Source organism: Orycteropus afer, unplaced genomic scaffold (assembly GCF_000298275.1).
Source record: "Orycteropus afer afer isolate SDZICR_OR568_19922 unplaced genomic scaffold, OryAfe1.0 scaffold00529, whole genome shotgun sequence".
NCBI classification, from domain to species: domain Eukaryota; kingdom Metazoa; phylum Chordata; class Mammalia; order Tubulidentata; family Orycteropodidae; genus Orycteropus; species Orycteropus afer.
In genome coordinates, this window is record NW_006922116.1 from 943570 (window position 1) to 957829 (window position 14260).

General features: G+C 38.0%; 1 protein-coding gene across 1 annotated transcript in view; it reads left to right on the top strand.

The window, feature by feature from the left end:
• Positions 1–10844: 10844 nt before the first annotated feature.
• Positions 10845–14260, top strand: part of PLCB4 (phospholipase C beta 4) — a 295192-nt gene continuing 291776 nt past the window's right edge. Inside the window, exon 1 of the mRNA XM_042782935.1 lies at positions 10845–10928. Within this exon, the coding sequence (XP_042638869.1) occupies positions 10845–10928 (84 nt within the window). The remainder of the gene's footprint in view (positions 10929–14260) is intronic.

The following is a 14260-nucleotide window of genomic DNA, read 5'->3' on the forward strand; positions in this document are numbered from 1 at the left end:
GCCCAATGGAGGTAGAGTTGTCTCTTCACTCAGGCAGCTGCTAGCTGTGAGGCTAACAAGCCCAAGGTCAACAAATAAAGTGGCACAGTCCTAATATTACCATGACAGGCCACTAGTTCAAGCCCAGAGACAGTTCCAAGATCATCAGGAGACGCGGCAGCTAAATGAAGAGTCAGCTACACACAGGGTCCAAGAGTGTCAAAAAGATTCAGACCATTCCCAAAGCTTCTCCTTTTATACTGGAAGCAGACCACATCCCTAAAGCAGCTATTCAGCTGCTCACAGCAGATTCCGCCATGGAGTTGATTGCCGGTCTCTTTATAGGGAATAACTACAACCAGCTGCCCAGCCAAGCTGACATATAACCTTAACTATTACAGTGACCATAAAGGTTTGGGCCAAAAGAAGGAACTGCTTGACATTACTTGTTGAATGTCTGCATTACAAATGAAGCATATGTTGTGTTGGTCAACCATTTCTTTATGACTCAGTCATTTACCCTTTATTTGTTTTTCTCAAATCAGCTATCATCCATAACCAGGTTCATCAAGTTTAACCATTAAAGATGAGGCTTGAGAAAAATGGTTGAAGAAATTGCCAATTTAATTCACGCCCTAAGTATCAACTCTTAGTCTTGATTGGAAAGCCAGTGCCTCTATATTCTTGGTTTTCCATGGCCTTCCTTAAGAAAGTGTGTACTTCTAGACATATGGACTATCTTTATTACTCACGTCAGCTTTAGTCCCAAATGTCTAGCAGGCCTCTTTTCCTGGTCACCTGGGCCAAGACATAGTTGAAAATCAAAATACCCGTTTCCTCTTTTGATGAAGATTTGATCTAAGGCAGTGGTTCTCAAACTTTAGCTTGTATCAGAATCACCTGGCTGGCTGGATACATCATGGATTTCTGGACTCCACCCCTAGAGCTTTTAAAGTCTGAGTGGGGCCTAAGATTTGCATTTAAAACAAGCTCCCAGATGATGCTTGCTGTCTGGGTGCCACACTGAGAACCAATCACCAAAAGCAAGCCCACAGAGCCTCTTGTCTTTCTCCTTTGTTCCTGACTTGAGTCCTGCCTTGGGAATCTAGATCTCACCACTAATAATAGCTTGAGGGGTGTGAAGCAGAGGTCAACCCAAGACCTGATTCTCATGATTTCCATTCTAGAACCCTTGGGCCTTCAGAGGACAAAGATGTCTTCCTGACCAGGAAGCCCAGGGCTCCTAACCTAGCTGCCTAATTAAGAAAAGTATGAAACAAGATCCAAGAGAGGCCAGGTTATTTTCATAATCTATCACCTCCACTTAATAGTGCACTTTATCTGTCCATGGTGCCTTTTAGCTTTCTTTTCCCCTAAGCCTTATCAGAAACTCTATTGTGTGAGTGAAAAGCTCCAAGCTCTCCCTAAAAATTGTTGTGTGTGGCTAACACCTACTACTAAGGAGCCTTGGAGGTGCAACAATTAAGTGTTTGGCTACTAACCAAAAGGTTGGCTGTTTGAACTCACCCACCTGCTCTGTGAGAAAAAAAAAACTAGGTAATCTGTTTTGGTAAAGATTACAGCCTAGAAGACCCTATGGGGCAAGTTTTACTCCATCACATAGTGTCTCGATGACTTGATGGCACCTAACAACAATAACAACACGTACTGCAAAGGGTCGCTATGAGTCAGATCTGACTTCACAGCAGTGAGCGTACTACAAAGGGAGAAGTTGTGCGTATATACCATCACATACACAGATGTTTTGTTAGTTCCGTACTTGAAAGCAGTGACAAGTTCTACCTTTGAGAAATGGAAGGGGGAGAAAATAAAAACTTGTCATTCGAGTATAACCTAATCCTGATATTTCTTCACATCATTGCTATGTTTGAGCCCATTGTTGCCGCCACTGTGTCAGTCTGTCTTATTGAGGGTCTTTCTCTTTCTCACTGACCCTCTATTTTAACAAGCATGATGTCCTTCTTCAGGGACTGGTCCCTTCTGATAACGTACCCAAAATACTTGAGATGAAGTCTTGCTATCATCGTTTTTAAGGAGAAAACTGGCTGTACTTCTTCCAAGACAGATTTGTTTGTTCTTCTAGCAGTCCATGGTATATTTAGTATTCTTCTCCAACACGACAATTCAAAAGCATCAACTCTTCTTCAGTCTTCTTTATTCATCATCCAGTCTTTATGTTCATATGAGGTGATTGTAAAATACCATGACTTGGTTATTTATCTTAAATGCTCACTAGTAATTAAAATACCTTCTGCTGTTTGCTGTATCTCTATAATCAATAAGAACAGACTTTATTTCACAACATAAGAGATGAGAAAAAAAAAATCTTCAATTGCAGAATTTTTGGTGATACAAAAAATATTCTGCTGAAACAAGTTTGTCATTACATGATGTCAGAGAAAACTTCAATTGAATTATATATTCCTTCCTGCAGGCTCCTACTTATATACATACAATATACACTAAAGGTTAACTTGTCTTTTATCCTATCGAACACCCATGAGGTTGTGTCATGTTTACTGGTCACTTCTGTCACTATTATAAAAATGATTAATATGCAAAGAATGTATTCTATTTCTGAAAGATTAGAGTGCTATAAAGTCAAGAACTGACTAAACGTATAGGAATATGATACTGCAGAAAATACACAGAGATAGGCTGCTGCTACTCTCCACCTCTGCCATTGAACCACTCTTCATTAAAAACAAATCAGTTGTCACTGAGTTAACTCATAACAACCCCAGGTCTGACAGTAGGACTGTGCTCCATATGACTTTCAAATAGCTGATTTTTCAGAAATAGATTGCCTTTCTTCTAAGGCACCTCTGGGTGGACCACCAAACTTTTGCTTAGCAGCCAAGTGCATTAATCCTTTGCACCACCCCAAACCTAAGTCTTGCCGGAATCCTTCAAAGGGACTTAACTGCTAGGGAAGAAGTGAGTAACAAGGGATTATCAGGTTAGAGAACCCAGTCATGGACAACTTTTAATACAATTTCCACTACTTAACATGGTCAAAAGGATCTTTAAGACTGGAGGGTGAATTCAGTTGTCACAGGCAAACAACCAACATCCATTCTTTTCAAAAAAAAAAAAAAAAATTGTAGTTTCAGTGAAAAAATCCACCCAAATCATTTTCCATACAACAGTTCATACACATTTTGTTTCATGACATTGACTGCAATCCCCATGATAGAACGGCTCTCTTCCCACTTCTTCCCTATAGTTACTTCTTCCCTGTATCCTTCTTTCCTGTGCATTCCTGTCCCCTGAGCTGTCTCCCTGTGCAAATACTGCCCTTCTGTTCTCCCATAATTGATCATTTTAAGGAGTATATCTACCTGATATAAATGTTCACCCCATATGCTTGTGTATTGTTTGCTAGAAGCCGTGGGAGTGAGTTCAATTCCAGACCTCAAGGGTAACTGGGGACAATAGTCTTGGGGGTCTCATCAGGCTCTTTCAGAGGAAACCTGCCCTTTTGTATGATTTTGAGTTTTGTTCCACATTGTTCTCCCACTCTATCCAGGATCTCAACATTCATTCTTTGGAAATAAATCAGTTCTTCACTGGGGAAGCTATTATACTTAATTTTCACTTTCCTTGAAAACTGATCATTGCAGACTGGATTGCATATTAACAATTACTCATTATTTTCAAATTAAGCTGATTCTGTAGATATCCCTGATAACAAAGCATCTTTTAGATATGTTTTGTAAAGTCCTAATATAATATAGCCTATAATATAATATTATCAAAAGTTTCAGCTAATAAATTTATAGAGACCATTCATATAGTTTTTCATTCAGCTGTTATGTTGTTAGATGCCATCAAATTGGTTCTGACTCATAGCAACCCAATATACAACAGAATGAAACACTGCCTAGTCCTGCACCATCCTCACAACTGTTGTCATGCTTAAGCCCATCTTTGCAGCCATTGTATCAACCCATCTCACTGAGGGTCTTCTGCTTTTTACTGACCCCCTACTTTACCAAGCATGATATTTTCTCCAGGGACTGGTCCCTCCTGATAACATTGCTGAAGTACAAAAGATAAAGTCTGGCCATTCTCACTTTTAAGGAGCATCCTGGCTGCACTTCTTCCAGGACAGATTTGTTTGTTCTTCTGGCAGTCCACGCTATTACTTATTCAGCTATCATTTATTAAATTTTAAGAAAGTTCTAGTTGCCTTTTAATTATTATTAATATTGATGTGGGGGAGATAGAGATAAATGCCTAATGTTTGCTTTATTCCTTTTTGAATTTGTGTTTTGAAAAACTCCAAGAAATTATTTTGAATCTGGCAATACTTTGTGACAGATTTATCATGGCAAAAGCTATAGGTTTCTTATAATTCAGAATTTATTGAAGTCTAAATCTAACACTACTATAATCAAATTTACTGCCAAATATCAGGGAGAATAGAGGTTTCAGAGTTAATACCCAAGTTTTAGACTGTTTTACTAATGAACTCTTTGCTATGTATAAATAAGAAACATCCTAGATGGTATGTGTGAAGGTCCTGATGTACCTTTCAAGGTTTAAACCTTGAAAAGGGAAGGAGAACATTTTATGGCCTTAGTCATTGATCTCTTCTTGCTATTTTCCAGGAATTTTGGAGGAAAATAGATATTATTTAAAAATTGATTTATATGAAAAAAAAGTCTTATAATATCATTTTCTTTTTATTTTGGAGAGAATGTTTTCCAGAATATAAAAAAATATAATCATTATGAATATTTTAAAAACAGAAAAGTATGAAAGTAAATAAAAATTACTTAAAATCACTCACCCAGATATAACTACTGCTGTATTTTGGTATGTGTCTTACTAGTCTTTTTCCTCTATAAATATATATATGTACACATTGCTTAAAAATTTTTGTAAGGTATTATATATATATATGTAATATGTTTTTAAACAATATGTATTTTTTGTTTTGTACCCTATTTATTTGCTTAACCATATGTTTATTTGCTTAACAAGAATTATGAATATTTTTAAAACTCTTTTAAATTTGCTATTGTTAGGCAAATAATTATTCCTTTTTAAAAAAAAAAAAAAAGTTAATGGGACCAGAATGTTTAAATACTACAGTATATTTCAAAGAGCTCTGGTGGTGTAGTAATTAAGGTTTTTGGCTGCTAAACGAAAGGTCAGTGGTTCAAACTCATCAGCTGCTCCTCAGGAAGAAGATGGGACAGTCTGTTTCTATAAAGATTTATAGCCTTGGAAACCCAGTTAGGGGTCACTATGAGTCAGGATTCACTGGATGGCAGTGAGTTTTGTTTTTTTATAGTGTATTTCAGCAGCTCTGGTGGCATAGTGGTTAAAACATTGGGCTGCTAACTAAAAGGTTGGTGGTTTGAACTCCACAGGAGAGGGATGAGGTAGTCTGCTTCTGTAAAGATTTATAGCCTTGGAAACTCTATGCAGCATTTCTCCTTTGTCCGTAAAAGGTTTGCTGTGAGTCAGAATATACCCGATGGCAGTGTTTTTTGTTTTTTGTTTTAATATTGTAGTTAATCAATTTTTTAGTACTGCTCATATAAGGCCAATATTTTTCTATCATAAACATCACAGCAGTAAATATCTTTGTACATAGATTTTTGTATTAATTTTCTTAGGCTAAATCCTACTAGTAGAATTACTACATCAAAGACTATAATACTCTACTAGTAAAGCTGTAGAAATGTTTTGCCAAAATCTTTTTCAGTGATGTAACAAGAATGTCCTTACCCCAATCCTCATTAGCATTGTTTACTATAATTTTATTAGTCCTTCACTCCTTGTTGAAAAGATTATTTAATGGCAAGATGACAACAGAGGAATTCTTAGCAAACAGGCAAAGTTATCATTGATGATGCTATATATCAGTGTCACATTAGATTCTTACTTGAAGTCATTAATTTAAAAGCTCTGGATGATCTGATGATGACTGTTGATGTGTTTTTAGACATATAAGGATACTTTATGTAGAGATTGAAGAGCCAAACACTGAAATGTGCTTGTTAGATTCAGCACCTTACAGTAAAAATTTTATCACACTCTCTCTGTTCTGGAAAACAACCTTGACTCTTCTCAGCATGGAGCCGTATAAGGGCATAGATTATTTGGTTTAATGGGATTTGTATAGTTGGATGGGGAAAAGATTAATTCTTTATGAAACTTCTTTGGTAGAAAGATTGAAGTAAAAGATAAAAGTTACACTTAAGAAAATTCATAACTGAATCATGCTTAATTTTTGTTCACTTGAAGGCTATTTAGGAATGATTATTATCAAGCAGAAGCAAATGCTTTTTCAAACTAATTCATTCAATCACAAAGAAAAAGAAAAAATGGTGAATGTCTTGATTGGCTTGGGGCAAACTGTAGGGTTTATTTAAAGCACATTTATTGTTGAGGTGCCAAATTGTTCAAAGACATTTTGGTTCTGGGAAAAGATATACTGCAGAGGTTATATCTTTACTCCTCAAAAGGTCTTTGGAATAGAAGGACAGGAATTATCTGAAATCATTTCTAGGTGATTTTTTATTCGATCTTTTTCTGTGTTTATCTCATTCAGTTGGACAAATGTGCATTGAATTCCTGTTCTCTTCAAGGCAGACCAGTGTATTCATGGCTTGGCGCTGCTGAACCCAGTTGCCATCAACTAGTGGTTCCAGAAGTCTCTGAGCAGTGCAAATGTTTAATATGGTTGGCTACTAACTGAAAAGCTGGAGCTTCAAGTCTACCCAGAGGTGCCTTGAAAGAAAGGTTTGGTGATCTACTTCCGAAAAATCCCAATGGAGCACAGTTGTACTCAGACATACAAAGTCAACTAAACAGCAACTGGTTGGAGTGGCCTAAAACAACAGAAATTTGTTCTTACATTTCTGGAAGTTAGAAGTCCAAAATCAAGATGTCAGCAGGAACACAGTCCTTCTAGAGGTTGGGGGTAGATTCTGCCCCTTGCTTCTTCCAACTTCTGGTGGCTACTGGCATTCCTTGGCTTATGGTTGATCACTTAAACTCTGCATCTGTGATTATATTGCTTTCTCTGTGTCTTAAATCTCTATCTGCCTCCCTTTTATAAGGATGCTGGTTATTGCATTTAGGGCCCACTAGAATAATCCAGGTTAATCTCCCCATCTCATGATCCTTAACTTCATCATGTCTGCAAACCCCTTTTTTGCCATGTAGTGTAACATTCCCAGGTTCCGGGGATTAAACCAAAACCCATTGCCAATGAGTCAAATCTGACTCGCAGTGACCCTGTAGAACAGAGTAGAACTGCCGCATCGTGTTTCCAAGACTGTAAATCTATGGAAGCAGACTGCCACATCTTTCTTCCATGAAGAATGGGTGGGTTTGACCTGTGGACCTTTCAGTTAGCAGCCAAATGCTTAACCACTGTGCCACCAGTGCTCCTTTTCCAGGGATTACGATGTAGATATATTTTTGGAAGTCAGTATTCGGCCTGCCACAACCTTAAATATGTGATTTCATGTACTACCTTCTACCTACTTTCTACCAGAACATGAGGCACATGTCCATAAACAAAAAAAAAATTGCCAAAACATTGACCCAACTGGCCTAGGACATTGGCAGGTATATTTGACACCATAATTCATCCTGCATATCTGGGATTGGTGGTCTTGTCAGTCTTGAAGACCACCTTGTCAGTCTAGCCAGAGCAACTGAACACATTTAAAGATGAAAGGCAGAGTAGTTCAAAAAACAAATAGCTGCTATTCCTTGGTTCAATCCAACTGAATGGGTAGAAGACCATATTCAAGGGTGATGTACATGTCCTATTTGAATATTTAGTCCCTCAACAGCCTCACCTCAACTTCCTTCTGGCCCTCCTGCTTTTTCGGTATTTTCTCATCTTCTTTAGAAGGAGCTTTTTTTACTACTTGCTGTGAAATGGAACCTTTTCGGACTTCCCTCGTCTCCTTCCCCCTTCCTATCAAGCTGTCTGCAGTCCAGGGAGTTTTCCACTCCAACCAGTGCAATACGTAATCCGTCCGCAGTTGCATAAGAATTTAGAAATAATGAGACTATTCAAAAATGCTCTGGCATACTTCCAGTAAAAGGTCAATGTGTTTACACTGAAAAAGGTGTGGGATTATGTATCCATGCTTTGTGTTAATTCTCCTTCACTTCCTGTGTTCCTCATTGAGATGACTGGCCCTTCCTGTGGACTCTGTAGAGTGAGGTGGTAGTGTTCTAAAAGGTAGAGATAGCAATTAAACCTTGTAGTATCTTCTAAGTGAGACCTTAGTAGTCAAGCTAAAGTATCTGAGAAGAACCAACTTTGGCATGGCATAATGAAAATATTTTTTAGCAGCTAACCATGGGTATGTCTTTGAGATTTTTACAAAAAGGACCTATTTATTGAATGGTCCATTCCTCCCCAACCCCTATGCCTTGTAAGAGAAGCCACTGTTTTTCCTATTAACTTTCTCTGAAGTCCATTTGACTACATTATGTACTTTCATTTGTTCCCACTTTAAAATCAATTACTTGTATCAAACTGCTGTTAAATGTGATTGCCTTGGTCAAAAGTTTTAGTCTGTAGGTCATAGTTATGTTGTCTACATAAAATAGGCCAGTTACTGACCCTAATGCCAGGCCTTGGGAAGTATTTCAGAGACAGGGCATGGAAAAGCCCTCCCCGTGCTCTAATTCAAAATTGGGAAAATTCAGGATACTCCAACATTGTTTTGCCAAAGTTCCTCTCATCTTCTTGTGAACACCAAAACTCTAAAAGTAAGTAGTTAAATGGGTATTATGTCAGCTTCCATCTCCATTAGGAATCTTCTTAGAGATAAAGATCAAAATTACCATTCTCCTTCTATCAGCAACCTCCCCACCCCAAAATCCTTCACATACTGCAGTCGTTATGATGAAATTAATACCAAAAATAGAGATGAATATTTCAGGCATTATAGTAAGGTCTGGGAAACAAATATGTACTGGGGACTTACATTGTGTGAACTTGGAAAGATCCTGAGGATACCAGAGTTAAACCAACCAAAGATGATACAAACTGATAGAAGCTTTATTTACATTTTTGATATTTTCTTTTTTATATTAGAAGCTTCTTATGCTATTCTCTTTAAAATAAAAATCAAAGGGAAATACCAGCAGGGATGATTGGAGGGAATGAGAAAAGCAAAGTACATGTGAAGGAGAGATGTTTCACCCACTCTTCTCCACAGTCTGGTATAACAGAGAGGCCACAAAAAAAATTGTTTTTTAAAAAACATTTTATTGTGATTTGGGTGAAATTTTACAGAGCAGATTGATTTTCCATTCAACAGTTCATACACATTTTGTTTCATGACATTGATTATAATCCCCACCATGAAGCAGCTCTCTTCCCACTTCTACCCTATGGTTACCTTTTTTTCCCTGTGGCCTTCTTTCCTGTGCATTCCTGCCTCCCTTGGTTTCTCCCTGTGCACATGCTACCCTTCCGATCTCCCATGGTTGATTGTTCTAAGTTACGCATCTTCCAGGTACAGTTGTTCAGCTCATAGGCCTTTCTATTCTTTGGCTAAGAATTAAGCCACAGGAGTTCAATGCCAGGCCCAAAGGGTGAGAAGGGACCATAGTTTTGGGGTTTCACTACCCTCTATCTGAGCAGTAATCTTGGTCTTTTTCTCCTGAGTTTGAGTTTTGTTCCATAGTCTTCTCCTACTGTATCCAGGATCTCCAATTTTGATACTTTTCCTAGTGGTTGGCTGTGGTAGCTGGGCACCATCTAGTTCTCCTGGTCTCAGGGTCATGGAAGCTGAAGTTCCCATGGTCCACTAGTCCCTTGGACTAATTTTTTCCATGCATCTTTGGTTTCCTTCACTTCTTTGCTCCAGATGAGGAGAGTCTAAGAGTTACATCTTAGATGGTCACTCGCCACCTTTTAAGACCCTAGTCATTACTCACCAAAGTAGGGTGTAGAACAATGTTTTTTGTGTACTATGTTATGCCAATTGAGCTCGATGTTCCCTGCGACCACGGTCCCCAGCTTACAGGCCCAGCAACTCACTCTCTCAATGTACTTAGAAACACATCATTTTTTAATCACTCTTTAGTGCTAATGTTTAGTTTCTATAGTTGGTTTTTCTCAACACTCAAACTCACTCACTGCCATCGAGTCGGATCCGACTCACAGTGACCCCTCCTTGGGTTTCCGAGGCAGTATCTCTATGGAAGTAGATTGCCCAGCCTTCCTTCCAAGGAGTGGCTGGTGGGTTTCAGTGGCCAGTCTTCTGGTTAGCAGTCAAATACTTTAGGTATTTGGCCACTGAATAACTCATCCACAACAGCTTGAGGCAGTCTGCAGATTATTTTTCTCTGCAAAAATATTTGTGCTCAAGCATGGCAAAGATTGTGAGGAAGGCTCAGGACTGGGCAGTGTTTCTTTCTGTTGTACATAGGGTCACTGTGAGACAAAAAAAAAAAAAAAACTCAACAGCACCTAACAACAACAAGAACATCCATATTTTGACATAGAAGGCAGGGATGTGTATCATTTCGATCCCATCAGATTAAAAATTTTAAAAATAGAAAGTCTTCTTACTTTATGGAATTTGGAGAGGGAAAAGAAGCTTCACAAATGATCAACTCTGGTATTTCTTAATATTGTTTCTTCAAGTTTAGAATCAAAGAGGAAGAAAATTGGGATCAAATGAAGGGAAGAAGAAAAAAAGGATGACTCTAGACTTACTCTAAATATTTAAGGAAAAACTTTTACTAACACATAAGTGCAAAAGTCATCCATCTTTGATCCTTACTTGTTTAATTTTGTTTACTAATGAGATGTACTTTCTTCATTTCAGGTCCTGAATATAATCATGGCCAAGCCTTATGAATTTAACTGGCAGAAGGAAGTCCCTTCTTTTTTGCAAGAAGGAGCAGTTTTTGACAGATATGAAGAGGTAAAGAGATGCTATTAATCTTTTTTCTCAAAACATTCTGATAATTATTTAATTTTAATTACAGTATTAAATAAATATTTCTTGATGTGAGTAAGGACATCTGTGCATTTCAGATTTATAAATTAGAAGAGTTGGAAAGAAGCAAGTTTGGAGATGTAATAGTGACACTATAATTTACTGAGTGCTCACCTAGTGTCAGATACAATAATAATTATATTAATACTGTATTTTATGTAGCATTGACTGTGTGCCAGACAATGTTCTACACACTTTATGTATATTGTGTAGAACATTGTCTGGCACACAGTCAATGCTACATAAAATATAGTATTAATATAATTATTATTGTAGTTTAAGAGCTCTGGTGGCATAGTGCCTAAGGCACTTGACTGCTAACCAGAAGGCTGGTGATTCAAACCCACCAGCCACTCCTCGGAAGGAAGGTTGAGCAATCTACTCCCATAGTAATACCACCTCGGAAACCTGAGGAGGGGTCACTATGATTTGAATCCGACTCCACAGCAGTGAGGTTCTTTTTTTTTTCTTTTCTTTTTTTTATGTATATTATTTTTAATTCCTCACAACATCCTTATAAAGTAGTGACTATTGTTAGCCTTGTTTTATAGATGGGTTTCCTGTAGTAACAATTTTTGCTTAATGGTGTGCTTTGGCAATCTTTCCATGTGAAACTTTCTATTCTGCATAGATGTAATAGTGATCGGACTCTGTGCCAGTCGTTTACTGTGCTCATCTCATTTACATAGCAGTTCGACCAAAGCTTCACTTGCCTATGCCTCTATCTTTTGTTGTTTGTGCTCTTACAAGTTGGTGATGGCTCTAGGTTTTCTTGGAGCAGGGACTTGGGTCCACCAGTCTGTTCGAGGGGCAGGATAGGAGAGTGGAAGCCTCACTTTTGTTGTCCATGCATTGTTTTTCTTAGAGTGCCTTGAATTTGAGGTGATTTCCTTAGGGCTATGTAATAAAATTGCTATTGCCTCTAAGGCAAAGTAAAATATAAAAGTTTTTACAGTTTCACTTAGAGTCAGATTGGTTCCTTTCATAATCAGTGAAATGTATGTGGTAACTAACTGGCTGGCTCTCCCAGAGGTTCAGATTGCCAGATGCAGAAACTACCTTTTCATGAGTTCTTCTGTGGGTTGCGTTGACTTACTACTTGTAATCTTGTTTTTTCCACCCTGCATCTATAGGGTTGCTATGAGTCAGAATCAACTCAACAGCAAGGGGTTTGATTTTGGTTTTGTATCATAATACTCTCCAATTTTATCATAGTTGCTTTTGGACCCAAATGTGGTGACGATTCCTTAAACTGAATTAAAGAATGTAAACAATAGCTATTAATATGACTGGTATATTATTGTCTTCAAGAAATAAAAATTAACAGCATCCCCTACAAGAAGAAACAGAAAAATAATATTCTACCACTTGGAGACCAAAACCAAAACCAAACCCACTGCCCTTGAGTTGCTTCTGACTCATAGCAACACTGTAGGACAGAGTAGAACTGCCACTGAAGGCAAACTGTAGATCTTTATATAAGCAGACTGCCACATCTTTTTCCTTTTCAGAGAGCTTGGTGAGTATGAACCACTGATCTTTTGGTTAGCAGCAAAGCACTTTAACAGCTGTACCACCAGATCTCCTATGCACTTTGAGACAGCCACTATTAATTCTATATTTCCTTCTTTTTTTTTTTTTTTCTGTTAATTTTTCCCCTTGTTTATACAGCTGAGATACAGTAATCTTTGAAAATATAAATCAGATCTTGTTCCTCCTCTATTTGAAATGCTTCCATGACTCCTTATTATAACCTAAAGGAAATGCCTAAGAATAAAATGCAAGACCCTCTATAATTTGACTCCTGCCTGATTCTTCAACCTCTATTTCTTGCAAGTCGCCACACATACTCTCTACTTTAGCCATACCAAACCACTTATTCTATTGTGTGCTTTGGACATGCTGCTCCCTCTTTCTGAACTGTATGTTCCTCAGTATTGGACCGGTGAATTCATACTCATCCTTCAGAACCCAAATGAGAAATCACCTTTGTGATGTCTTCTTTGATCCACTCCATAAGAGTTGATAACTTCTTTGTGCCACCACTAATCTATCCTTGCACATAAAAAAGGATTTTAGATATAAGTGGTTCCAATCAGACTGGTTTTGTTGTTTGTTTGTTTTCTTGAAAATTGAAATGGTGAGAGGATTTAATCCTTCAGACCTGTGTGGGGACTTGAACTTCAATAGATTCCAAGTATTAGGTTAAATCATATGAAATCTCCATCTTTTAAATGAAAAGTTATCACCATCAGCAATGTTATATAGTTCAAGTCGGTACAAAGTTATTTCAGTTGACTTTTTTAAAATTTACATTACTTGGTAGAGAAAGTCAAGACCTAACTTAGATACATTTCCAAGTCTTTCTCCTAAATGATCTGGGTCTCGGTTGGGTACCACATTAGGTACTAAGATGATGACCATTGACCTTTATTATGAGATGTGTCACCCTGTATGTGCTAGAGCCTCCCAAAAGATTTGCACTTTTCTAAGGCAGTTCTCAGACTCTGGAAATCTATAGGAAAATGATAAAATTCTGGATAGCTTCTAATACTTTAAACAAAGTCACTTTGAAGAGATTAAATATAATCACTAGGTTAATATCTACCCTATAAGTAGAGGACCCCTGGTGATAAGGTGGTTAAGGGCTTGTCTGCTAACCAACAGATTAGCAGTTTAAACCCACCAGCCTCTCCACTGGAAAAAGATGTGGCAGACAGCCTGCATCTGTAAAGATTGCAACCTTGGAAAATTTATGGGGGGTAGTTCTGCTCTGCCCTGTGGGGTTGCTATGAGGTTTACTTTGTTTTTGCTTTTATATATATACATACCAAAAAAAACCACACTGACTGCCGTCGAATTGTTTCCAACTCATAGCAACCTCTCCTTGGGTTTTCAAGGCAGTATTTCCACAAAAGTAGATTGCCCCATCTTCCTTCTGAGGAGTGGCTGGTGCTTTTGCACTGCCAGCCTTTTGGTTAGCAGTGAAATGCCTTAGGCACTACACCACCAGGTAGCGTAATGCCTAAGGCACTGACTGCTAACCAGAAAGCTGGCAGTTCAAACCCACCAGCCACTCCTCAGAAGGAAGATGGGGCAATCATAATCAGTGAAATGTATGTGGTAACTAACTGGCTGGCTCTCCCAGAGGTTCAGATTGCCAGATGCAGAAACTACCTTTTCATGAGTTCTTCTGTGGGTTGCGTTGACTTACTACTTGTAATCTTGTTTTTTCCACCCTGCATCTATAGGGTTGC